This window comes from Phocoena phocoena, chromosome 8, assembly GCF_963924675.1.
Source record: "Phocoena phocoena chromosome 8, mPhoPho1.1, whole genome shotgun sequence".
NCBI lineage: Eukaryota > Metazoa > Chordata > Mammalia > Artiodactyla > Phocoenidae > Phocoena > Phocoena phocoena.
The window spans coordinates 80,278,968-80,305,483 of NC_089226.1; the positions used below are offsets into that span (position 1 = coordinate 80,278,968).

The 26,516-nt window shown below is 36.6% G+C and overlaps 2 protein-coding genes across 3 annotated transcripts in view; one reads left to right on the top strand and one right to left on the bottom strand.

Annotated features, from left to right (window-relative positions):
- Positions 1-3,477, bottom strand: part of KIF18A (kinesin family member 18A) — a 70,009-nt gene extending 66,532 nt beyond the window's left edge. Inside the window, exons 1-2 of the mRNA XM_065882604.1 lie at positions 3,153-3,477; positions 204-361 (exon numbers count right to left, since the gene is read on the bottom strand). Of these exons, the coding sequence (XP_065738676.1) occupies positions 204-361; positions 3,153-3,477 (483 nt within the window). The remainder of the gene's footprint in view (positions 1-203; positions 362-3,152) is intronic.
- Positions 3,478-14,575: 11,098 nt separating this feature from the next.
- METTL15 (methyltransferase 15, mitochondrial 12S rRNA N4-cytidine) overlaps positions 14,576-26,516 on the top strand; it is a 195,703-nt gene continuing 183,762 nt past the window's right edge. The window contains exons 1-2 of one of the 2 annotated variants that reach the window (XM_065882712.1): positions 14,576-14,680; positions 17,711-17,988. In XM_065882712.1, the coding sequence (XP_065738784.1) occupies positions 17,728-17,988 (261 nt within the window). In that variant the 5' untranslated portion in view covers positions 14,576-14,680; positions 17,711-17,727. Of the gene's footprint in view, positions 14,681-17,710; positions 17,989-26,516 lie in introns of those variants that run through there. The other variant, XM_065882713.1, reaches the window with a different exon arrangement.

The following is a 26,516-nucleotide window of genomic DNA, read 5'->3' on the forward strand; positions in this document are numbered from 1 at the left end:
TTCTGTATAAGTCAGAAGTTATGGCAAAATAAAACGCTTAACAGAAAAAGAGTAAGATCCGTAACAAATACCTAAGACTAGGACTTTATATATTCATAAGAAAATTTCTGCATGATAGAATAATTTGAATGGACCATGGAAGTTCTTAAAAAAAGATTTCTCAATACTACTGATTAATCTAAAGGATGATATTGCCAACTTACCTCCAGATAAGAAACTGCGGTACTACATACTTTCTCTTCTTTAATCTCATCCATGGATTTGTAAAGGTCTAACATTGTTTGATACATCACTCCAGGTTCAGTAGCTGATCCTAGCATTGTGTGGGTCTTCCCAGCTCCAGTGGCACCATATGCAAGTACTGAGTTTTTATGAAAAGGGATCAAAGCTCTTTGTTATGACATATAACATTACTGTATCTACTGTCTAGTGAATACTTCCATCAGGATATCCTGAACAGTAACTTTAAATCCAACAGATCCAAATTAATTTAGTCTTATTTTTAAATCCTGGCAATTTCATCACAAGTCTACTCTTACTCCTATATTCTCTATTGATGAATGGTAACTTCCCCCACCCAACTGCCCCCCACAAGCTCCCTTTCTTCGACAACAATCACAAATTTTAATCGATTATCAGTCTCCCTACCTATTAGTCTCAATCTTCTTTAACAAATCCCTTAGAATTTGTACAGTTGTTTTTAAGAAAACGAAATATGAATATGTTAAACCTCCTGAATTGTTCCACAGTCCCATATGAGAAAGTTCAAATTCTTCACCTAGAAATATTACTAGTGACTCTAAGGGAAGATCCCTGAATATCTCTCCAGACTATTTCTTCCTTGCTGTGCTTTGGCATACTAGATTATCTGAAGTTCTCCACATGTGCTGCTCCTTTTTGAGTCCACTGCCTTTGTCCTGGAGAGTGCCTCTACTTAATCCAGCTGGAAAACTTCTACCTGCACTAAATATTCAGCACAAAAGTCACTTTCCTGTGCCTTCCCTAACTGTCTTAGGCCGAAGTGGCTACTGTCTCATTTGAGCCCTCAGTGTATGCTTACATCCTTTTACTTCTAGCATGTATCATACTGTATTTCTAACTGTGAGCTCCACCAAAGTGGAGGCTATGTATCCTTCCCACCTAGCAAGTGACTTGGCACAAAGCAGGTATTCAATACAAGTTTGCTGAATTCCAGATAAAAGCCATTTATAAAATTCCTTATAAAATTTTTTAGACAAATTACTTTGTTTTCAAGACTCTATCCAGTACAACAGAACAGTGATGCATTTCTTCAAATGCAAAAAACAAAGGAAAAAACTACTCTGAATTACATATTGCAAATACCAAACATAATATTCAGTTAACGCAATAAGTCTTTGAGAATTATTTTTATAGGTTAAATCTCTCTGCTAAGTTCATTAACAAACTACAAAAATACTTTTCATTTCTCTAATGATTAATGATGTTGAGCATTCTTTCATTTGTTTGTTGGCAGTCTGTATATCTTCTTCGGAGAAATGTCTATTTAGGTCTTCTGCCCATTTTTGGATTGGGTTGTTTGTTTTCTTATTATTGAGCTGCATGAGCTGCTTATAAATTTTTATATACAATGGAATATTGCTCAGCCATAAAAAGAAACGAAATTGAGCTATTTGTAATGAGGTGGATAGACCTAGAGTCTGTCATACAGAGTGAAGTAAGTCAGAAAGAGAAAGACAAATACCATATGCTAACATGTATATATAGAATCTAAGGAAAAAAAAAGGTCATGAAGAATCTAGGGGTAAGACAGGAATAAAGACACAGACCTACTAGAGCATGGACTTGAGGATATGGGGAGGGGGAAGGGTAAGCTGTGACAAAGTGAGAGTGGCATGGACATATATACACTACCAAACGTAAAATAGATAGCTAGTGGGAAGCAGCCACATAGCACAGGGAGATCAGCTAGGTGGTTTGTGACCACCTAGAGGGGTGGGATAGGGAGGGTGGGAGGGAGGGAGACGCAAGAGGGAAGAGATATGGGAACATATGTATATGTATAACTGATTCACTTTGTTATAAAGCAGAAACTAACACACCATTGTGGAGCAATTATACTCCAATAAAGATGTAAAAAAAAAAACTTTTCAGTAGAATGGATTAAACTGATACATGTTTCATTTTGTTCTATTTTATATAAGCTAGTAGTACATCAAGAAGTCTTAAGATAGCTGGATAATATAAAGTAAAACCAAGAAGAAACCAAAGATTCAGTATTACTTTGGTAGAGATTTTTTCATTTGGAGTCAAGAGAAAGTTTTTAAATCTCTAGAGACAATATGAAGTTTCATGAATGAGGAAAAGAATATCTGCTTAAAAATGAGAATCAAAGCAGGTCTAATCAATAAACCACATTCCATTCTTGCCTGACCTAGAGGGTAAGTCTTCTGTAATAAAAGTGAATGAGTCAGTGAAAGACAGTAAACATGTAACAGTTTTGGGGTGTCTTAAAGAAAATGTCATAAATTATGGTAACTACAAAAATAAGGTAGTAATAATGGTGTGTACTGCCTGGTAAGCATTCAATTAACTGGCATTTTGGAGATCTCTCTTTCTAGGAAATCAACATAGCCATTCTGAAAGGCAAATTATTATAGGTCTATCGAGAGCACTAAATATGCTTTTTTGGGCTGAAGATATGCTAAAACAGCATGATACTCATGATACTCAACATGGGCTTTAAAAATTTTTACTTCAAGGTACTACAAAGAAAAAAATGGTGCTATGAAGAAACTGCCAAATGTTCAGAAATGTCCCATTATTCCCCAGGGATAGACAGTTGTACAGGTGAACATTGGGAATATTTATGAATACAAATTGTGAGAAATCTGGCATCAATTACCAGAAGAACATGGTTTTAAAACATAAGAAATTGAAAGGATGACCATCTATAGGAACCAAAGCAAGACCCAGGAAAAGTTTCGCAAATGATATATGTTATATGTGATGACTAAATTTCAAAGAAAATCTACATTTACAATGAACTACTAAAGAATTTTTAGCAAACAAGCACCTAAAAATTGATTATATTTAGAAGAAAGGGTCAAGTAGATGTCTTAATATAAAACTGAAATCAGATGGAAACATCAAATCCCAACTGAAACAATTACCTGTGCAATTATATCCATTCAAAAAACTACGAAGAATTGGCTTAGTAGTGTGTTCAAAAACTTCCAATTGAGTTGAAGTTTCGTCAAAAACAGCATCAAATACAAATTTAAGGTCCTTATTTTGTCTCTTTGTAATATCTCGATTTACAGTTTTCTTTCCATGGAAAAAACTGATTTCTTCTTGCTTGGGATCAAAAACTAGAATATGCTTATCTACAACATGGACCACTTTATGGAATCCAGATGTCTTTTCTTTTGTGTTCTCAGGACGCACACGAACAACTACTTTCATGTGATGACACAGGTCTTCCTCAGTGACAGACATTGTTGATTATCTTGATTCCTTTGTTTATGTGAATGGTTGAATATTTCTCTGAAATTAAAAAGTATTAATATTATTTCTACTTGTATGCAAAATAACTAGCATATAGTACTTATTAAATAAAGAAAGGTGTTAATTTTGTTCCACTCATCTGGTAAATGTTACTGGAAATCCTTGGTTCAAAACCCTCCAGTGGTTATCTTATTCAGAGTTGAAGTTCTGTTAATGGCCTACATTTTTCACCTAATGTCCTATTGCTTTCTTCTTCGCTCACTCTATTCCAGCTAACACACCAAGCGCCCCAATCCTGATCTTTCTGCTAGCCATTCTCTCTATCATAAAGTGCTTTCCTCAATAACTACATGACTAACTCCTTCACTTCTTTCAAGTCCTGGCTTAAATGTTGCCCCTTCTGCCCACCCTTATTAATATTGCCAACCCAATTCCTAATCGCCCTTATACTATTCTATTTTTTCCAAAGCACTTACCACCTCCTAACAGAATAGGTATATTTTACTTATTTAGCATGTTTGTTGTCTACTTTCTCTCTTCTAGTTACACTATAAGCCGTTTAAGGGCATTTTTCTTTTAATCTGTTTTGCTTATCAATGCTTTCCAAGCCTAAAACAGTGCCTGGCACATGGTAGATACTATAAATACTTGATGACTAAATAAACTAGTGAATACTAAAAGGCTTTCTTTTTTTTTCTTGGTCTTAACTTTTTGATCCTAGATTCTTTTCTGGATAGTTGAGGTTCTTAAATTGTTGGATCTTTATTAGTTTATCCTTACTTTTCTTGTTTTTATGTGAGGTAGTCATATAGTCAGACCATACTTTTTGAACCTGCTGTCACTGATGTACCTTAAACTTACATCATTATAGAGCAGAGACTAGGATCTATATTCAGAGATTAGGATCTCTGAATACACAGTTGGGGGAATATACTATCTCTGTCACCTTCATACCTGGGCTAGCTAACTGACACATCCCTGGAACTATTTTTAACCCTATGGGTCTCTGAGATACAGGCAGAGATAAGCCTGGTTGTGTCAATTTCCACTGCCAAGAGATTTGCCGCCAAGATCACTTTTATTAAAAATAGCTCATAAGCCAAAGCTCTCCCTTCATTACCTTAATATGATTCTGAGAGATCCTTTCTTGTCCATTCCTGTGAGCCAAACTAAAATAGTATCAGAGTCCTTGTGAAAAATCAAACCTAGCTTTTTGGGGAGCCTATACCTGTGATTTTATATGGTTTAGCTACAAAGTTTGAGTTGAAGTGGAAGCCCAGGGTCTGACTAATATTTCAGAGATTTATCAAGTTTTTGTATGTGCGTGTCATTTAATTTTTTGTATTGTGACATAATCTGATTACTTCCACTGCTGACATACTTTAGGAAATAGAAACTAGTGGGGCCATTGAAGTAATGTAGACAGGAGATGATGCTGTCAACTCAGAACAGGGTGGTGGTCAGATTTTGGATGTATGCTAAAGGTAAAGACAAAAGAATTTCCTGATAGATAGATGTGGGGAATGAGAGAAATGATTCAAGAATAACTCCAAAGTTCTTGGCCTGAGTGTTGGAAGAATAGAGTAGCCATCAACTGAGATAGAAATATCTGAGGGTAGAGCAGGTTTTGGGGGGAAGATCAGGAGTTCATTCTGGATATCTTGAATTTGAGATTTTTTTTTTTTTTTTGGTACACGGGCCTCTCACTGTCGTGGCCTCTCCCGTTGAGGAGCACAGGCTCTGGACGCGCAGGCTCAGCGTCCATGGCTCACGGGCCCAGCCGCTCCGCGGCATGTGGGATCCTCCCGGACCGCGGGCACGAACCCACGTTCCCTGCATTGGCAGGCGGACTCTCAACCACTACACCACCAGGGAAGCCCGAATTTGAGAATTTTAATCAACATCGGGTGGAGATGTCAAGGCAGCTGAAAGCTAAGTTACGAAAGTAAACGCTGTCCTCAGAGTCTTAATGCCATTTGAAGCTTTTCAAAGTTTTTAAAGCTTAACGTGGTATTAGGGGGAACTTTTAGGGGGAACTTTTAAATCAATGAGGAGAGGATGATCAATTGTGCTAAATACTGCTAATAGGTTAAGTACTTACTAAGAAGTAATCAGGGGATTTGGCAACATGAAGACAAACAAGAGCAATTTGGGGGGAATGGAATGGTAGGACAAAGGCCTGAATAGAAGAAGACTCAGATAGCAAATATAGGAAGTACTACTGCAAAAGTAAGCAAAGAAATGGTGTGGGTGGAGGGGGAAACGGTTAAAAGAAGACATTTTGTTTGTTTCCTAAAGTGGAAGAAATAACAACAATGATAAAGCTAAAATATGTCGTAAAATCATATACTTTTGGAAAGATTTTGAATAAGGCCAAAGCAATCTAAAAGCAAAAGACACTGGACACAGCACCCCCTTTTCAGGACTCTGTTCTTCCCCAAAATTGGAACACTGAAGAGGAAAGGATGGTCATTTGGATTCTAACGGTGAGGTCCCACGTGAGTTGCTTCTCCGCTCTTTCTTCACCCTTGAGTTTCTGTCTAGCCAACCCGCACAGAGTACCTATACCCCACTTCTGTGACCTTGGACAAGTTACTTAGCCTCACTGAGTCTCAGGTTTCTCATTTGTATAAAAGGAATAATACCTAATAGCTGTTGTGAAGGCTGAAGGAGATAACATTATTAAGTGTATGAAGGCATTCAATAAATGCTAATTCTCTTCCTTATCTGCCCCCCTTCCTGCCTCTTCTTCCCAAAGATACTGGTCCATCTTTTTAGTGTTTCCCAATGAGCTTATCATTGGCACTTTGGGTAGGACAAATCGTCCTTATTCGGAACTGTCCCAGGTATTAGAGGATGTTTAGCATTTCTGATCCCTGTCTATTAAAGGCTAGTAGAGTGTCACATTCTTTGTATTACCAAAAACTAACCTCTATACACTTTTCTAAAAGCTTTTAGAAATGTTCAACAAATACCTTGATTTTAACGGATACACTTTTTTTTCAATGATAGATAAAATACACACAAAGGAAATGGTTAAAAAAACATATATAAAACATCAGGTGATTATTTCAAAACAGATCTTAGGGGACTTCCCTGGTGATACAGTGGTAGAATCCTCCTCCCGATGCAGGTTTGATCCCTGGCCGGGGAACTAAGATCCCACATGTCATGGGGCAACTAAGCCTGTGCGCCACAACTACTGAGCCCGTGCACCACAACTGGAGGGCCTGCGTGCCGCAACTACAGAGGCGACTCACTCTGGAGACCATGTGCCACAACTAGAGAGAAGTCCACGTGCTGCAACAAAGAGCCTGTGCACCACAATGAAGGTCCCTTGTGCCGCAACTAACACCCGACTCAGCCAAATAAATAATAAATAACAAAAAACAAAACAAACAAACACAAAACAGATCTTAGCTTGGAAGGTATCTCGTTAATTAATTAATCATTAATTCATAAAGCTAACTGTTAAAATCCCAGTTCTACTACTTTACTGGCTGTGACAGTGGGCAAGTTACTTAACCCCCTTGTGGTTTAGTTTCCTCATCTGTAAAGTGGGATTAGTAATAATCCCTACCTCATGGAGTTCTTGTGAGGATTAGCACTTAGAACAATGCCTGGCACAGAGTATGCATTACAAGTGTTTGCTATTACTGCTATTATTGTTATTATTACATACAGCTTAGTGAGGAAACATTGATAAAATGACACAAATATGCAAAGTGTAACGGTGACAAGTGCTATCAGGTAAAGGTTAACTTTGCTACCTAAGACTATAATAGGAGATTGATATTCTTAGAAAGCTTCCTAGAGGAATGACTGGAACTGAGAGCTGAAGGATGGATAGCTATTAACCAGGTTAAAAAAAGTTTCAGGAAAGAAAACTAGTTATGCATTCAATAAATATTATTGAGTGCCTTCTATGTGCTAGGCATTTTTCTGGGTCTTGGGATAGATAGGGTCAGAAGTGTATGTGTGGGCTTGTATTTTAGATGGGGTAGTTGTGAAAAGCTTGTCTAGTGGGGTAACTTTTTACAGAGACTGAAGTGAGGGACTGAGCAAGTAAGAGGCTCTCTGGGGTAAGAGTATTGCAGGCAGCAAGTCCAAAAGCCTGTGGTAGGAAACAGCTTGTGTAGAGGACATAACTGGCTGCATGGTGAATTTGCTTAAATCTCATTTTGTTTAACAGTTTAGTTTTAGATGATTGTAATTCTATCTAGAGCATCTAAAGAGATGCTCAGTTTAGCTTTGTTCAGTCCTGACTGCAGCTGGAGAGAAAAGGGAAAGGAGAGGGCTGTATTAAAAAGATTAAACTGGATAAAGGTGGGGCCGGATCTAGAAGATTTGAATGTCAGATTATAGAGCTCAGATTTGATTTTAAGTTAAGTGGGAATTACTGAATGTAAAAATTTGCTCAATTATCTTCAAATATACTGATGTCTTCAGGGATTAACAAGGTTGTTCCTACATTAAAACATGATGACTGCTTTCTTTTCTAACATGGCCAGGTAAAAGAGATGGACATCCAGTTGATTCTGAATAAGGCACACAGAAAGGATATCCTTAACCATTTTTACTAAGAAGTGGAAAAAGAAAAGCCTAAATATTGTTACCTGTGCAATACTGTGTTGATTCAAAATTCTTTACAGATGACCATTCAGAAGACAGTATCACAGACTATGATCAATTTTGTCATATCTACTCTTGAGTGGTATTTGTTGATAAAATCAAAAAAGCAAGCTGGTAGGATTTCACTGATGGGACTAAAACATTAAGGATAAACACTTCTAATGCCATTTTCATTATAACAGAAAGGTATTTGTCTAGTCTAGAGAGAGTACAGTATGAAAGAGAGTAATGAAGGGCTTTAGTGGTAATCTATAAAATGACAGGGTTAGACTATATGACATCTAAAGTCCTTTTCTAGCTCTAAATTTTATGATTATTGCATACGATTAGAAAAGTATACTAGAAAGTGACAAAACATAACAGCTAATAGGACTGTATGCTTCTACCTTTATATCCCTCCTTATCTCTTGTAGCTTACCTGGTATATAGTAAGTTCTCAAACATTTGATTAATGAATAAATTAATTAATAAGTTATTAAAAAGTAGACATGGAATTCAAGAAAGCAATATATCCATTTAGAGTAGAGGTAAACATGTATACTTCTCTAAGAGAACCAACATTATCACAGTAGAGTACAATGGTTGGCAATAACAAGAAATCCCAATGAGGACCCCGAGGCATCAAAAATAGTTAAATAATGTGCCCAATTTCTTTACAAAATTAGGAAAGCGAGATCATGTTTTATGTTAATCATTGAAGATGGTTAAAGCACTATCACTTATCAAGGGTAACATTCAATTTTCTGGGAGATTGACTCACATAGAAAAGCTCATTCTTCTGTTATGTTTAATGAAGAGGTGTTAAAACTAATTCTCTTCAATAGTTGCAAGTGAATATGAACCAAGTGGAACAGGCAAGTCCTTATCTTATATCTAGGTACTGTTCTCCCTAGATAAAGTTTAAGCCAATTAAGTCAAAGATTATATGAAAGTATAATAAATTTTACTTAATTCATTGATTGTATGTACTGATACCTTCTTCAAAAGCAATCAGATCATGTTATGGACCTCATCTTGTTCTCCTGCTCCAATGATTTCCCAGCATAAGAATAAAATGGAAACTCCTTACCATGTTCTGTGGGTTCTACATCTGTGGGTTCTGTGGGTTCTACCTCTCCATCCCTGTCTCCAAATGTTATCCCACCTCTCAATTATTGTTTCAGTTACACTGTCCTTAGTGTTCCTTCAACACCTCAGTCTTGTTCTGGCCTCATGGCCTCTGCACCTTCTCTTCTCTTGGCCTGGAAAGCTCTGCCTTCAGATATTTGCAAATCTTAATATCTCAGCTCATCATTCAGGTCTCTGTTCATGTCACTTCACAGAGGCTTTCCCAATAGATTCCATACAAAACTGTATCACCATGCCCTTGCCTGCTTTATTTTTCTTCCTAGCATCTAGACTACTTGGAAAATATATATTATTTGGTTACATAGTTATTGCTTATTTACCTTCTAAAATGTAAGCACTATGAGTATGGACTTCATCTGCACTCCAGAACCTAGAAGAGGGTTTGTCAAATATTTAGGATTTATTACATACTTGTTGAATAACTGAATGAAATAATGCAAAGTTTCAAGATATGTGTGCAAAAAACAAGTGCAAAATAGTGGACCTGGCATTCAAACATTTGTATTTTCAAAAGATATATACATATTTGTACATGCATGGGCTCTCTCAGGAAGAGAACAGAGGAAATTGATAATACCAGTTGCTTGATGATGGAAAAATATGAGGGTCTGGGTGACAGGCAGGCTTACTTTCTACTTTATATCCTTTTGTATTATTTGGAGTTTAAACAAGTCTAGGTATTTTTATTTCAAAAACAAAGCAGAACAAAACAAGATTAAAATTTACCTTAAACACAAACTTTCATTTAGTAACAACTATGGAATACTTTCTCCTGAGCTCTTATTCTACAAATACAAATGTGCTAAGCAATTTACATACTTCTCATTTAATCCCTGTAACAAGCCTATGACATAGGTATTATTATCGTACCTATTTTATATAGAGAGAAACTGTAGTATAGACAGATTAAGTTAACTGGCTAAGTCACACTATTGGAAGCACAAGACGTAGAATTTGAACTCAGACTGACTGAATCTAAAGCTCAAGTATTTAATCATCACTCTCCATGATGTAAATATATAACCCCCAGAAATTTTCTGATAGAAGTTAAACTATTTGCCTACCTTTGGTAGAAAACCTCAGGGCCTAGTATTGGTGCTCCTGAATGAATGTTGAAATAAAACTGAAAATTCATGATTTCTCTGTGCTTGCTGGATAACACACACAGTTACCTATTCTCAGAAAATATGCTATTAATTGAGAGCTCTTGGATTAGGTAGATATGGCGATAACTAGTAATAATGAACAACGATGATCATTTGGGCACACTCTATATGCCAGGCATTATGGTAAACATTTGACATTCAACATCTCATTCAATCCTTAAAAAGATAAAGTAGACTCTATTATTGTCTCCATTTTACAAAAACAGAGACTTAGCTTTAGGCTAAGGAAGCTTTCCAAGATGACAAGAGAGAGTAAGTGAGAAGCCAGAATGTCAATCCAGGTCCAAATCCAAAGTCCATGTTCTTAACAACTCTGGTCTATTGGAATCAAAACAGAAGGCTTTCAAACAATGGAACAGAAAGGTCATATAAATTTTCTTGAATGTGTGGAGTAACACAGTTATAAATGATTTCTTAAATACAAATTCAAATTTGAATTAGATTCAGATTCAATAAACATTTGTTAGGACCAGGAACTATCCTCCACTCTATCATGTATAGTCTCTATGCAACTTAAACCTCTTATTGGAAATAACTTGAATGTTAGAGCCACTGCTTCTATTCACCTGTAAGCATCAAGGAAGAACGAAAATTTCAAGTGGGGGAAAGGGCAGCACTGACATCTGGGCTATTTTTTCCTCCTAGTTTTCAGAGTTCATAGCATAAAAGTCATTTTATTGTGTACCTTAATTGATTCAAGGTATATTTATAGTGGGACAAGATACATTTTTGAAATGAAAATTTTGTGTACTTGTAAATACTTATTTAGTAACAGAAGAGGTGACAATTACTACCGTTAAAGGCACATAACCTTTGTGTACCAAAATACACAATTCTTACTAAATAGTAGAAACTTAATAACAAGCAGTATCTAGCCTTTGGATCTTACATTCTCCCACAACAAAGTTCATAAATACCTCCCAAAATCCAAGGCGGGGGGGGCGCTGACTGTGGTAGAATAACACTATCAACTAAAACCTGTAGAATGCCTAACACATTCTACTCTACCCGATAATAGTTAGTAACCTAAACTATACGTTATACAGCACAATTATTCAATTCTGGTCAAATAATCTCATAGAGTAAACAGCAGTCAGCCTTGACTTCTCTGAAACTGAGTGCCTAATGAGCACTCCTCAAGGCGAACGAATCTCGCAGAAACTACGAACAGACGGTAGAACTGATTCTCAGTGCTTTAAGTCCCTTTCATTTGCAGAGCACTTTGTCAACCAGTATCTCTTCCATAGCTCATCTGATCCCCAGCAATCCCGTTAGTCAGTGCTGGCAGGTCTTATTCTGATGCTACATTTGGGGTCTGAGAAGGTTCCCAAGTGACCTTTGCCAGGTTAACGCAGAACCTCGCTGGACAAAAAGGTTACAAGCTGGTGAACCAAGGCTCCTCTTGATAGTTAAGCCCAGAGTTACATTTACATCTGTGTCTGAAACAAAACACTCTGAATTTGAAGTCCGGAAGGAACTTTACACTGTAAGGTGCCAGACAGTTAAAAGTGTTCTGCCAAAGTCTGGGAAAGGGGCCAAGATGCCCTTTAAAACTTCCGACTTCCTGAGAATTTCAGGCAGGAGATCCCTGACCTTCCTGCTGAGCAGTCGAGGTCTCCCGATCAGGCAGAGCCACATTCTAGTGGGTTCTCGAGTTCCTTCTTTCTTTCACTTTCTCCACGGGGACCCTAACCAGGCCCACCCCTGTCCTCACCCTCACCGCCCCACCTAACGCTTCCGTATTTGTCAACAAGCCCACTTGGTCCTCTATCCCTGAGGCAGCGGGACCCCTCCGCTTCCTGCGAGACGGGTCATCCGAAAAAACGTCCCCGAGACGAGAGTTTTCTTCTCTTGCCTTTAACTCACCTCAGGTCCAGGAGAGGTTACGGAGACGCTTCACTTCAATGTCCGCCTCTCGGCGATTCAAATTCAGCCACGAGATTCAAACCCAAGCCAGCTTTCTCAGCGCCTAGTTTCATTGGCTGCCGTCTTCGTGACGTCATCACGCCGGACGTGGCCGTGGCGCGCTGCAGTTTGGCGCCCGGCGTCTCAGCGGCCCCTTCCAGTGGAAGCTACCTTGCTCCGTGTCACCGTGGCAACTCGCACGGCAGTTTCCGGAGGCGTTGGCCGAGGTGGGCGGGGCTAGGCCGGAGCTGCCACCTGGGATCTTCAGGCAGCCTTCAGACCGTGGGCGCGGGCTCCGGTCCCAGGGTTCTGGGTGTGAGTGAGACGGGTGCGGGCGGGGGTTGGCGGTGCTCTCTGCTGGGGGAGAGGCGGAGCCTGTTGGGTGTGGATTAATGGGTTCTGGGTGTTTGTTTTCTCCTTTTCGCTATTGAGTAGTGAGGCCTCCAAGACACAGGTCCCATAATCTGGAAGGTATAGGGACCTGTTCGCTCCAACCACTTTCAGTTGGACCGAACTGGGGTCAATTCGCCTCAGTTAATTGAAAGTTCAGGACTTTGGCTTGAGGCCCCAGGCTTCATTTCTCAGGAACCCCAGACCTACTCCCTTAGTGCTGACTCTGAAACTATTTGTTGTATGGCTGGTTTTTACATTTCTTTCTAATGATGGCATTATAAAATAAATTCATTTAAATTTATTGGCTTAGTTCATTATTGGATGCAAATGGGCTTTTAAGCCTGGGTTGTAGGTAGTATTTTAGAATGTACACTTTAAAAAGAAAAAAATACCTGGAAATAAATGGGAAATGTGTTCGCTAAGAGAATTCATCTTTTATTTATCAGGATATTTTTAGTAGTATGATCTGAATTTTATTGTTGTTCTTTATGTTACTATTGTTGTATCCATTCATTCAGCAGTTATTGATTGTAGATTTTAAGGACATAATAGCACACAATTGAGTCAAAATCCCTGCACTCTCAGAGCTTATGCTCTAGTGATTCAGCAACACCATATATACAGGATGGCACAACACCAAATGCAGAGTATTATAAGTGAAACAATGTAGGGGAAACGCTCATATTATAGACATTTATTTCCTATTGAAAATCAGAAACACTATGTATTGTATATGATACATATTATAAGATTCTTTCTGAACACTGGATAGAGCATCAATAAAGCTACTAATTGCTGGCTGTATTACATATATCTTAGCTAATGAGACAGTGATTTGTATGGTGCTGGGTTTGGTAATAAAATTGAGAAGCCTTTTAATTTTATTTCAATATGCACTCTATAGTACTTTACCTTTGATGTCCTGGACATTTATTAATTTTATATATGTTATCTGGTCACTTAATTTTCGTAACAGTCCATGAGATGTAGATACTATTCATTTTACTGAAGAGAAAACTGAAGTTTTCAGAAAATCTCTAAAGGAAAATATTTCTGTTGAAGGGTACAACCCAGCGAATTCGGAATGGAGTCATTTGTTTCTGAAATACTTTCTAGATTAAGTGATATTAAGATGCTATCTTAATGTAGTCTGAAAATAGGCATATATTACCAATTTCTTGTAAAGGTGCACTGATCATTGGTGAATAAGTAGAAGTGTTTCAATTTCATCGTTTTTGATACCCACATTGTATAAGGCTGACTAGTCTCACAGGTGTTTCCACACCTAATCTAAATGCTTATTTTACATTTAACTTTAAATTCTGCCTTACACTTGCCATTTAACAGTGTTCAGATTTTGAAGTCCATATTTTTAAGGAATTGTAGATTTACTATGCCAGCTGGCTTCTCTTTAGTTTGGCAAGACATTAAGGCGTACAACAGAAAGGACAAGAAATTGGCGTATTTTGTAACGAAATGAAGGGAAAAGAACCAAAACTTTCCAAACACGTAGTGCTAAGGAGACAGAAATTCCCACCTTTTGTTAGAAATTAGAGTATACTAACATGTTATTTAAAACAGAAATTTAACATCGATTCAGAGTAAACTGAAAAGAGTGGAGAGAAGGATAAAATGGAAAGTGAGATTTGAAGTTTCATTAGACATTAAAAAAAAAAAGTAAAAGTGAATTTCAACCTGGTAATGCTAGGGACTTAAATCCCGCACCTCCCCCAGGAGCACCATTTGGAACCCCGAGCTCCTGGGGCCCTTTGGCAGCTGGGGCCTGGAAGCAGCGGAACCAAAGGCAGACGGTCCTCTGTTGCTGGGGCGGACGTGGGCCCAATCTGTCCGTTCTCGCAAGTTTCCCCCAGGGCTGGGACTTGTGCGGGAGGCAAATTCAGGTTCTCTGTCACCGTAGTGGTCGTCGCAGGCCCGAATTAGAGGCCAACTGAGAAATCTTCGTGCCTCAGGTGAGGAGAAGGTGGCCGAGTCCCGGGAGCTCTTTTGGAGCCCCCCCACTCACCTTTGGGGGAACTTCTAGGGGTTGCCGGATTCACCCAGCACAGAGGAAACTCGCGCCTCTGCTCTCCCGCTTCCTCTCAACACTCATTCGTCCTGAGTTCAGAAGTTTCTAAACAGTTTCTCTTGTCAGAGTGTAATCCTTACGCAGAAGAATGGATTCTAACTTATTCTTTAGGACCTCTTTCACTTTCTCTGTGTTCGGGTGCCAGCCTCCAGGTCGAATTTTTGGCCTTAGGAATTAAATTTCCGAAGGGTGTTCTCTGCAGGGGGAGCTGACTGCAATGACGGTAATTGGTAGCTCCGTTGAGTAAGTAGTTTTCAAAGGTATCGCTCACCTTTGTGTTCCCACATTTAAAAGAGTAACCTGGCTAATTCCGTGGTCTCAGTTTAAATTGAATTTTGCTGGCAGAGAAAAGTTAAATGGCTTGCCTAGGAAACCACAGAGTTGGCTGTAGAGTTTAGGTTTCCTTATATCCTGCTTCTTTTCTGTGAACAGAGGGAAGTTAAACTATCTTAAATCGTCTAGGGGGGCTAGTTCTTAGCAGACTGTGGAAGTGCTCTGGGTTATCTGGTGGGATATGGGGCTGCAGAAGAGAGGGAAGGAACTCCCTTTAGAATTTACCCTCTTCCATTTTTAGGGAGGTATTCAAAGACACAACCAAAAAGGAAGATTAATTATTGAGTCTTTTTCTCCATGTTTACCCACATTAGTAGCCAATTAGTGTATACTAAAATCTAGAGGCTTTGTACCTTGAATATATTTGAGTAAATACAAAGAAACTGAATGCAGAAGAAAATTAAGCGCTGTTGAAAGAAGCATTTTTTTCTACCCTATTTGCTTTTTCCTGTGTGGTTCTGATTCTGATATTGGAGTTGATGGGCTTTTTATTTGTTTGTTTGCTTGTTTTTTTAAAAAAATCAAAATCTGAACATACAGTATAGATTGTTTACATATATTGGATAGGCAAAAGAATCGAATAAGTTATTGGTTGTATTGTTTAAATACTCCATATTCCACTATTTAGGGCTGTACATCGTTCTTGTGTCCTCTGTTGGGTGCCCCACAGTATACTGTATTTCCAAGTGGAGTAGGACCAAGCAATAACATATTGGCTCCTTAAAAAAAATGAATCTAATTCTTGGAATACTGCAAATACCTAGTCATAGTGTAATCAAAGTGTACCATTCCATTACATGAGTGTATCAAATAGAGCCAGTGGGCTGTGTTTATAGCATATAGGTTAAGAGAAAAAGTTCTGGGGATAGAATGCTGATGTTACAGTTCTAGCTTTATGGCTCTCCAGCTTTGTGCCTTTTCAGCAAATTACTTTTCTGTTTTCCTCATCTGCAACATGGAAATAATAATAGTACCTACCTTTAAGAGTTGGGGTAAGGATTGAATGAGTTAGTACATGTAGTGTGCTTAGAATAGTAAGTGGTACTTAGTAAGTGCTCAATAAATGTTAGCTTTTATTTTGAAATATGTTAGAAATGCTAAGTTAGAGCATAGCTTTTATTTTGAAATATGTTAGAAATGCTAAGCTATTAGAGCATAGTTTGGCTTACTTTTGTAAACTTTCTGGAAAACATAAGGCATAATTCATAATTTGGCTAATTTGTTATTGCTGAGCATCCAAAATCTTACTTAAAACACTCATTAAAATTTTTTTTTTGCCATATTTTTTCTGTGTCAGATTTACAACATAATTCTGTGAATTACGTCTTTGGTATCCTCAAGGTTACATCTTACTGATATTATATTGATATAATATCAAATATGTATTTTTATTTATTTTCCAGTCATTACATGTGATTGACTTTTCAACATTATTCTTCATTTTCTAATGCAAAAGGAAGGGAAGGCATATTTAATCAAGATTTATGTTTCTTAAATATTTTGAGAATGTGGTTTTTGGTAGGGTCAGTGAGACAAGTAAAATTTTCTAAAGCAAGTTTAATTCTATAGAATCTGGAATTTATCCATCCATTCTTTTATATTTTTCTTTTTTCCAGAAAACACGTATTAAGCGCCTAGTGTGCATCTGATTTCGTGGATATAAAGGTGTGGTTCTTACTTTTAAATAACTCATAATCCATGAGGAAGGAAAAGAGTAGTGTTAAATTGTTATTTACTTTAATAATATCAAAAATGTTGCTTACATCCAAATGGGTAAAGAACGTAATGTTTTCAAAAGGTATTCTGTTAATACATTTCATAAATTACTTTTTTCCTCTCCATTTTAAAGAATTACAGATTACAGAATAAAATGGAGCAAGTGAGAGAAAGCAAAGGAATGTATCAGTTATTTACTTGCTTTTTTGGGGGCATGGGGCAGGGAGCAGATAATTAAAACGATATGAAGTGCCAAAGTGTGTTCAGTGGAGTGTTTATAAAGTTATAGTTTAAAATGATATGTATTTCACTGATACAAGCCATGGTGAGATGATTTCGTCAGAGCATATCCATGACAAATCTGTAAGATTTTCATAGACTGATAGCCTTTTCTTTTTGGTTGTACATGCATAGTCTTTTTTCAGGGACAATTTTTCAAAAAAAGTTAAATTGAAAATGAAGATTTAGCATTATGAGAAAAACAATTAGATTTAGCATTATGAGAAAAACAATTAGAAAACAATTGAAATAAAAGACCATGTGAACCTAAAATAAAATAATGTTTTTAATCCCTTTCAGAAAAATGATGACTGATTAATCAATATTCACATCTCTGATGGTTAAAACATTAATGGTCTCAGAGCTTATCAGGCCCACATTAAAAATTGTATTTTCAGATAGTTTCTGGGGTTCTCTTGGGTTCCATGCTTTGCATAAGGAGGGTAGTTACCTTCACTTGTCTGAGATGATGAGTTTTACATATTTTTCCTGTGTTGAATATTTCATACTAATTTGCTTTCCCCCAAGTATTATAACATTCTTTTGAAAAAAGCCAACAATCATGATATTTAAATTTTTTTTCTAGATTTGTTGATCTACAGAATGCTTCAATACCCATATTTTTGTAGAATCTATAAAAAATTTCTTTCGTGCTGGTTGGAATCTGGCATATTTAATTTGGGTGTCTGGCCAAAAAAGATACATGCTACAGCAGAAAGATATAATGAATATGAAGCCCAGGAGCAAACAGATCAAACTGGAGCTCAGGAGTTACAAGGCAGAGATTCTGAAGTGATGACTAAATTACATATTCCAGTGATGGTGGATGAAGTTGTTCGTTGTTTGGCACCACAAAAAAGGCAGGTAAGTTTTATATTTTCTAACACTTTTTAACTGAGATATGATTCACTTAATATTCACAATTTTAAGGTGTACAATTCAGTGTTTTTTAGTATATTCATGAGCTTATGCAATTATCACCACTGTCTAATGCAAGAACATTTTTATCATCTCACTAGGAAACCCCATACCCATTAGCATTCACTCCCCATTGACCCCCTTCTTACCCCTGACAACCACTAATCTATTTTTTGTTTATATGGATTTGTCTAATCTGGACATTTCATATCAATGAATTCATACAATATGCGGTCTTTTCCGCCTGCCTTCTCTTACTTAGCATGTTTTCAGTATTTATCCACATTTTAGCGTTTGTCAGTACTTCGTTTCTTTTTATTCCTGAATCATTCCGTTGTATGGATACGACTTTTATTTTTTTTTATCCATTCATCAATTGATGAGATTTATGTTTCCACATTTGGACCACTCTGAGTAATGCTGCTATGAACATCATGTACAAGTTTTTGTGTGGACAGGTATTCAGTTCTCTTGGGCATGTATCTAGGAGTGGAATTACTGGGTCATATGGTAACTTTTTGCCTAACTTTTTGAGAATCTGCTAAGCTGTTTTCCAGAATTGATTAGTTTTGTCAAATAACAGTTTTAAAAGGAAAAGAACATCATTCCAGCTATGTGGTTAGGGTATGAAAACTGAATTCTAGTATAGCTTCTTGAGAATTTTCGTATCTTTTTAGGAATGACTGAAGACAAAGATAAAAATCTAAATTCCTGTCCCCTGTTTTCTTAGGCTTAGTTTTCCGCTACCTTTCTGTCTTACTGAGAGTTCTCCAGAGATACAGGACCAACAGAATATGTGTGTGTGTCTGTGTGTGTGGTGGGGGGGTGTATGGTGTATGTGTGTATAAAGAGAGAGAGAAAGAGAGATTGTTTGATTGATTTTAAGGAATTAACTCACGTGATTATAGAGGGTTGGTAAATTCAGGATCTGCACGGTAGGCTGGTAGGCCGGAGACCCAGGTAAGATTTCCAGGTTGAGTCCAAAGGCAGTTGGCTGGCAGAATTCCTCCTTGTGCTAGGGAGGTCAGTGTTTGTTCTATTAAGGCTTTCTAGTGATTAGATGAGACCCACCCATTATATGGAGGATAATCTGCTTTACTCAGTCCAGCAATTTAAATGTTAATTCTTATCTAAAAAATACCTTCACAGAAACATCCAGAGTAATGTATGACCAAATATCTGGGCACTATGGCTCAGCCAAGTTGACATATAAAATTATCCATCATACTTGCCTTATTTATAGTGTTGCTAACATGATTGTATAAGGTCTTAGGTATGAAAATCTTTAAAATCTATAAAAAGTTCACAAAAATGTTAGGTGATACAATATCCAAAAAGAAAAAAACTAGTCTTTCTGGAAATTAATCACATTTACCAAAGGAAAAGAAATCTTTATCATTGTAAATTTTCATTAAATGTCTGCTTATAACTTTATGCTGATAGTAATTAGCATATTGACTTCCAAACTATGATCTCTTATTCTAGAAGCTACTATTATTACCTAAATCAGTTATATTCATTTTAAAAGCCATTCTTTGTTTCTTTTCCCAACATATAGTGGCTTAGTAGTTAAGAGCAAAGATTCTATAACAAGACTGTGTAGGTTTGAACCCATTGTCTAGTACGCATGTGTGTGTGAACACATACACACAGCCCTTAAAAAGCCATCAGTGATAGGACTTAGGTTGCTTTATCATAAAAAATATTCTGTTTACCTTGTCCTCAGGCAGTATATATATAATGAAATAAACCCAGTATTCTTTTTTTTTTTTTTTGTGGGACGGGGGCCTCTCACTGTTGTGGCCTCTCCCGTTGCGGAGCACAGGCTCCGGACGCGCAGGCTCAGCGGCCATGGCTCACGGGCCTAGCCACTCCGCTGCATGTGGGATCTTCTTGGACCGGGGCGCGAACCCATGTCCCCTGCATCGGCAGGCGGACTCTCAACCACTGCGCCATCAGGGAAGCCCCAAACCCAGTATTCTTAAATGAGATTATGTGTTTAAAGTATCTGGCTAAATGCTGCCACATAGTAGGGACTCCAAAATATACATGAAAATGTAAGTTAAAAAATTAAATTGGATAAAACTTCCTGTTAAGTATGACTTCATCAAAATGAAATTCTCTTCATTTCCTTTAAAGATTCATAAGGCAAGGATAGTAATTAAAACTCATACCAAAATGTGAGTTTTAAAATGTATGTATAACTATATATATTTGAGATATATATGAGAGGGGAGGGGCAGTTAGTAAAAATGTGAAACTGGGGCTTCCCTGGTGGCGCAGTGGTTGAGAGTCCGCCTGCCAATGCAGGGGACGTGGGTTCGTGCCCCGGTCCGGGAAGATCCCACATGCCGCGGAGCGGCTGGGCCCGTGAGCCATGGCCGCTGGGCCTGCGCGTCCGGAGCCTGTGCTCCGCGGCGGGAGAGGCCACAGCATTGAGAGGCCCGCGTAACGCAAAAAAAAAAAAAAAAAAAAAAGTGAAACTGGATTTGATGGCTTGAATTTGATCTCTGGAACCAGAAACCAAATTCATTGTATAAATTTGCTGAACCCTAGTAGCAAAAACCAAATGTTTATTTTGCAATAACCCATGAAGTAGAAAAACAACCAAACAAAAACAAACCTGGCTAAGTCTCCTCCTAATTCAGTACTGGATCTGCCTTTTTTTAAAAAACCAAGTGGGATAAAATTAGGCGATTCTACAACTTGACCTACCCTGCTGTTTCATTCTGTTCAAGTTTGTGACAATTGTAATGTTGGTTTATTTTGACATTTCCATTGTTCTGATTTGAGTTGGGTTTTCTAGTAACTTTTTATAGAAAGTTTAATTTTATGAATGTTATTTATGAGAAATTTAATGTGAGGTACACTTATAGAGGCAATGTTATTTCTTACCATTTCTACTGTCTGGCAGACAGCTTTATTCACTATTCCCTTAATCTTCAAGTAATAAAGAACTACTGACAGTCCTTGGACAGGAAAGATCTTCATTTCTTCCAGAACCCATTATTTGCTGCTTTTCTTCCTGAGCCTTTTCTCCAAAATTATTTTCCTTTGCAAACTATGAGTCATACATTCACCTGTATCAATCACCTACTTAATTACTGTTTTTCACATCACCTTCAATGATAAATTTACAAATGAAACTTTGATCATAACAGGAACTTTAAATATAGTTTTGAGTGAGGCCTCGGTCATTTGATAATTATTCCCTTTTCTTTAATATTTAAAAGATGTTTACTTAAAGAAATAATTGATTTTGGTAATTTCTTCTGCATCATAGCCAATTCACTACACATTAACTTAGTTTTGCAAATACATGCAAAATATTTATGAATTTGAATTAAAAGAATAAAATTCCTCTTCCTCTTCCTTGGGAGGTACAGAAGGAATTAAATAAATTATAATTCTTCTCCTTGCCCCATTTTCATTATTTCATAGTCTGGGTGAATAATTTTTGTAAGAAAGTATTACTTGTTCTAAAGACATTTTTCTTGCTCCTGAGGATGTTTTAGTGTAAGCTACCTTGGTCAGTTTTTTATTCCTTATTTCTGAAAGCTGGAGAAAATATGCATGATCCTGTCTAGTTGAAAATGATAGCAGTTTGAAGGATATAGGAGTCTTGGTATTCTTTGCCCAGTAGTATTGCTAATGTAGCTTGGTGCCTTAGAGTTTCTATAGGAGTGATAAGTTATGAGGGACATGATGGTCATGCAAGGACTAGTACCAGTAGATGTGTAATTTCATATAACTAACTTATCATGCCTCTGCCTCAGATTTCTCATCTGTAAAATGAAGAAATACAACCTATCTCATATGGTCATTGTAAGGGTTAAATGAGTTCATTTATGTAAATTGCTTAGAATGATATCTTCTGAGTAGTATGAGCTCAATAAACATTATCTGATACTATTATGGGGATTAGGAAGGTCAGCATTGGTAGCTAGATACAATAAAATTCAGGAGAAAAATGCCAGGAGGCAGCAAAGGTGGAAATAAAAGTTCCAGCAAAGGTGGAACCAACGTGTTTGGAACTGAAAAAGTACCGTTTCTTTTGCCTGAACCATTCTTCACGTCTTGAGTTAAATTTCACTTTCTCAGGGAAGCTTTTCTGGAGCCTACAGAGGAGGGTGGTCTCCTGATTAATACATTCATGGAGTTATATACTTTTCTTTCATAGTACTTATAATAGTTTATAATTATAATTTTTAAATGAGATTATTTATTCAGTGGACATCTCTCCTAGCAGACTGCCCTCCATGAAAGTCATGGACATCTTTATCTTGTCTACCATTGTATCATTATATCTTCAGGGCCTAGCATAAGGACTGTAACATGGTGGCTTTGTAATGATTTTTAAGGGAATGAATAAAAGTCAGAGTAAACTGGAGGACAGATGTGAGGCACAGATAAAAGGAATGTCCCTCGGGTATTATGGTAGCTTCTCAGGCTCAAGACTTATATGATTCCAGCCTCAGTGTGGCAGGCCCAGTCTGATGAAGTAACTGGAGAAATCTGGGGAAGGAACAGATATGAGGACTGAGAAAATGAGTTGGTACCTAACTGATGCAAAATAGATTGTGATAAATGTCAGGCTAAGGTTATAAGGTTGGGTTTCTAAATATTCAAAATAAGTATTTAATCTATTTTGATAGTCTAACATTTAACATTAATTTCATCATTACTTGATTTACCAAAGCTGTCGTGGTACAAGATATGATAATTTTCTTTCTAAAAAACGCCCTATGCTCTATATAATGGATTTTTCTTAACATCAATTGCAGTATTTCACTTGTTTTACTTTAAATCCTTTATAATCTTTAAACAGAGAGTGAACATCAAAGAGAAAATCCTGGAACTATAGGTTTACTGTCTTTAAATATTAAACGCTGATCGATAACAGAAAGGAGCAGTTTATTTTGTTTAACCTCAAATTATTGAAAAAGTTAGGAACTTTTATATGAGACAGGACCTGTGCTATAGCACATGTAGGGAGATGCATTATTTTCCTAAAGAAAGAACTATTAAATTTCAGATAGAATGGGCCGTGTCAAGATGCAGTGTCCTCTCCTTTATTTTTTAACATATAGCTTTCTTGGAAGCAAATTTTTATTTTACACTTCTTTCTACCATTGTTTATTTGAAAAATGTTTCTGTTTTAAAGCATTGTGTAGCTAGTTAAGTGACCTATGTATCAAAATACCTTCAGGAATGTGATATTTCCAGTGTTGTACTGGTAAATATGTAACACCTGGTGTGTGGATCAGGGTGGGGTACGGATTTAAAAAAAACCAAAAACCTTGATTTATTTTGTTTGCAGATTCCCATGAAATACAAATTCCTACAATGCACAATTCAAGCTACTAATCTGGTGTCACTGAATGTAGCATTAGGAAGAAATATGTACAGTTGGCTCTCTCTAGCTAGTGTGAATAACACTGGATAGGACCCTCATGGTTGTTGCCATTAGGTATCTGTAGATTATATAATGGCAAAAATTTTTGCCTGACAATTCTGAAAATTAGTACAGTCTGTAAATTTTTCCCTTAGCTTATTTGACATTCCCTCGTTAAGACTTATATTTTATGTTTCTCCTGGAAGGTACCATGGTGTAGCCATAGAATACTGTTCTCATCTACTTTTTAACAGTGGTATTCTTTTTTTCTCCCTCTAATAAACAATCCATCCCAAATATAAAACAGGTTAAAAATGGTATTGTATAGTATGAATTTGTTTATGTAATTTACTTGTTATCAAGTCCATTATGCATTATGTAACAGTGAGACATTTTGTTGGGTGCAGAAACTTTGAAATCAACATCAGTGTCTTTTTTTTTTTTGCACAGTTTGGATTCACACAGGTAAATAAATAATAAAAATGTAACTGTTTTGTAAACAGTTTTCCTGGAATCTCACCTTAATTTTTAATTAAGTAGAAGTAGTAAGAGAATTTTAATTAAATCAAAAAGACCATTTTAGTAATAAAATATTAATTAAAGGTTCACTACAGCAATAAGATAAAGCAATTATAAATATTTATGCACCTAATGTCAGACCATCAAAATAAATGAAGCAAAAACTGACAGAATTGAAGGGAGAAAGAGACAGTGCTACAATAATAGAGACTTCAATGCCCCACTCACAATAGTCTATAGAACAAGCAGACAGAATATAAATAAGGAAATAGAGGACTTAACACAATAAACCAACTAGATCTAACATTTACAGAACACTCTACCCAATATCAACAGCATACACGTCTCAAGTGCACATGGGATATTTTCCAGGATAAACCATATGTTAAGCTATAAATTCAGTCTCAATAGATTTTAAAAGACAGATATCATTTAAAGTATCTTCTCCAGTAGCAATGGGATGAAGTTAGAAATCAATAACAGAACAAAATCTGGAAAATTCATGAATTTGTGGAAATTAAACAACCCACTCTTAAACAACCAATGGATCAAAGAAATCACAAGGGAAATTAGAAAATACTTAGAGATGAATGAAAACAAAACCACAATATACCAGAACTGAAGGCACACAGTAAAAGAAGTGCTAAGGGAGAAATTTATAACTATAAATGCTTAGATTAAAAAAAACAAGAAAGTTCTCAAATCAGCAACCTAGCTTTACAACTTAAGCAACTAGGAAAAGAAGAATAATGAAACCCAAAGAAAAACAATGAAGAAAATCAATGGAACCAAATTGAAGGGACCAACAAAGTTGACAATCTTAGCTGGAAGGTCTAAGAGAAAAAGAGAGAAGACTCAAATTACTAAACTGAAAATGGGGACATAACCACCAGTTCTACAGAAATAGAAAGGATTATATAAGAGTACTATGAACAGTTGTATGCCAACAAATTGGGTAACCTAGATTAATTGGATAAATTCCTAGAAACCACAGAAGCTACCAAGAGTAAATCATGAAGAAATAGAAAATCTGAATAGACCTATAACTAGAAAGGAGATTGAATCAGTAATCAAAAAATCTCTTGACAAAGGAAAGCCCCAGACCTGATGGCTTCACTGGTGAATTCTACTAAACATTCAAAGAAGAATTAATATTAACCCTTCTCAGACTTTTCTAAAAAACTAAAGAGGAGGAGATACTTTCTAACATCCTATGAGGCCAGCATTTTCTTGATACCAAAGCCGGACAAAGACACTACAAGAAAAGAAAACTACAGACCAATATCCCTTATAAACACTGACACAAAAATCCTCAATAAATACTAGCAAACAGAATTCAGCATCACATTGATAGAATTATACAGCATGACCAAGTAGGATTTATTCCTGGAATGCAAGGATGGTTCAACATACAAAAATCAATTGGTGTAATATGCCACATCAACAAAATGAAGGGAAAAAAAACATGTAATCATCTTAATCAGTGCAGAAAAAACGTTTTACAAAATTTAACACCTTTTCATGATAAAAACACTCAACAAACTAGAATAGAAGGAAACTACCTCAACCTAATAAAAGCCTTACATGGAAAAACTCACAGTAAATATCATACGCTGTGAAAGACTGAAAGTGTTTTCCCTAAGATCAAGAACAAGGCAGTGATGTCCACTTTCACCAATTCTGTTCAACATACTACTAGAAGTTCTAGCTGGAGCAGTTAGTCAAGAAAAAGAAGAAAATGGCATCCATATTGGAAAGGAAGAAGTAATATTATCTGTGCAGATGATATGATCTTATATGTAGAAAACCCTATAGATCCCACACACAAACCCAATCCAAAACAAAACCTAAAGAACTTATAAATAAATTCAGTAAACTAGCAGGATACAAAGGCAGCACACAAAAATCACTACACATGAACAATCAACAATCTGAAAAGAAAATTATGATATAGTTCCATTTACAATAGCATTGAAAAGAATAAAATGCTTAGGAATAAACTTAAGCAAGGAGTTGAAAGACTGTACAATGAAATCCACAAGACAGTTCTAAAAGAAATTAAAGAAGACATAAAAAAGATACACGCATCCTGTGTTCATGGATTTGAGTACTTAATATTGTTAAAAGGTCAATATTACCCAAAGCCGTCTACAGATTCAATGAAATTTGTTCCAAAATCCCAACGATGTTTTTTGTAGAAATAGAATAATCCATCCTAAAATTCATTTGGAATCTAAAGGGACCCTGAATAGTCAAAACAGTCTTGAAAAAGAACAAACCTGGTGGAATCATGCTTCCTAATTTCAAAACATACTACAGAAGTACAGTAATCAAGAGTGTGGTACTGGCGTAAAATCAGACATACAAACCAATGGAATAGAAAAGAAAACCCAGAAATAAACCCTCGCATATATGGTCAAATGATTTTTGACAAGGGTGACAAGATCATTCAATGGGGAAAGGACAGTCTTTTTAACAAATGGTGCTGGGAAAACTGGATATCTACAGAGAGAAGAATGAAGTTGGGCTCTTATCTAATACTACATAAAAAATTTACTCT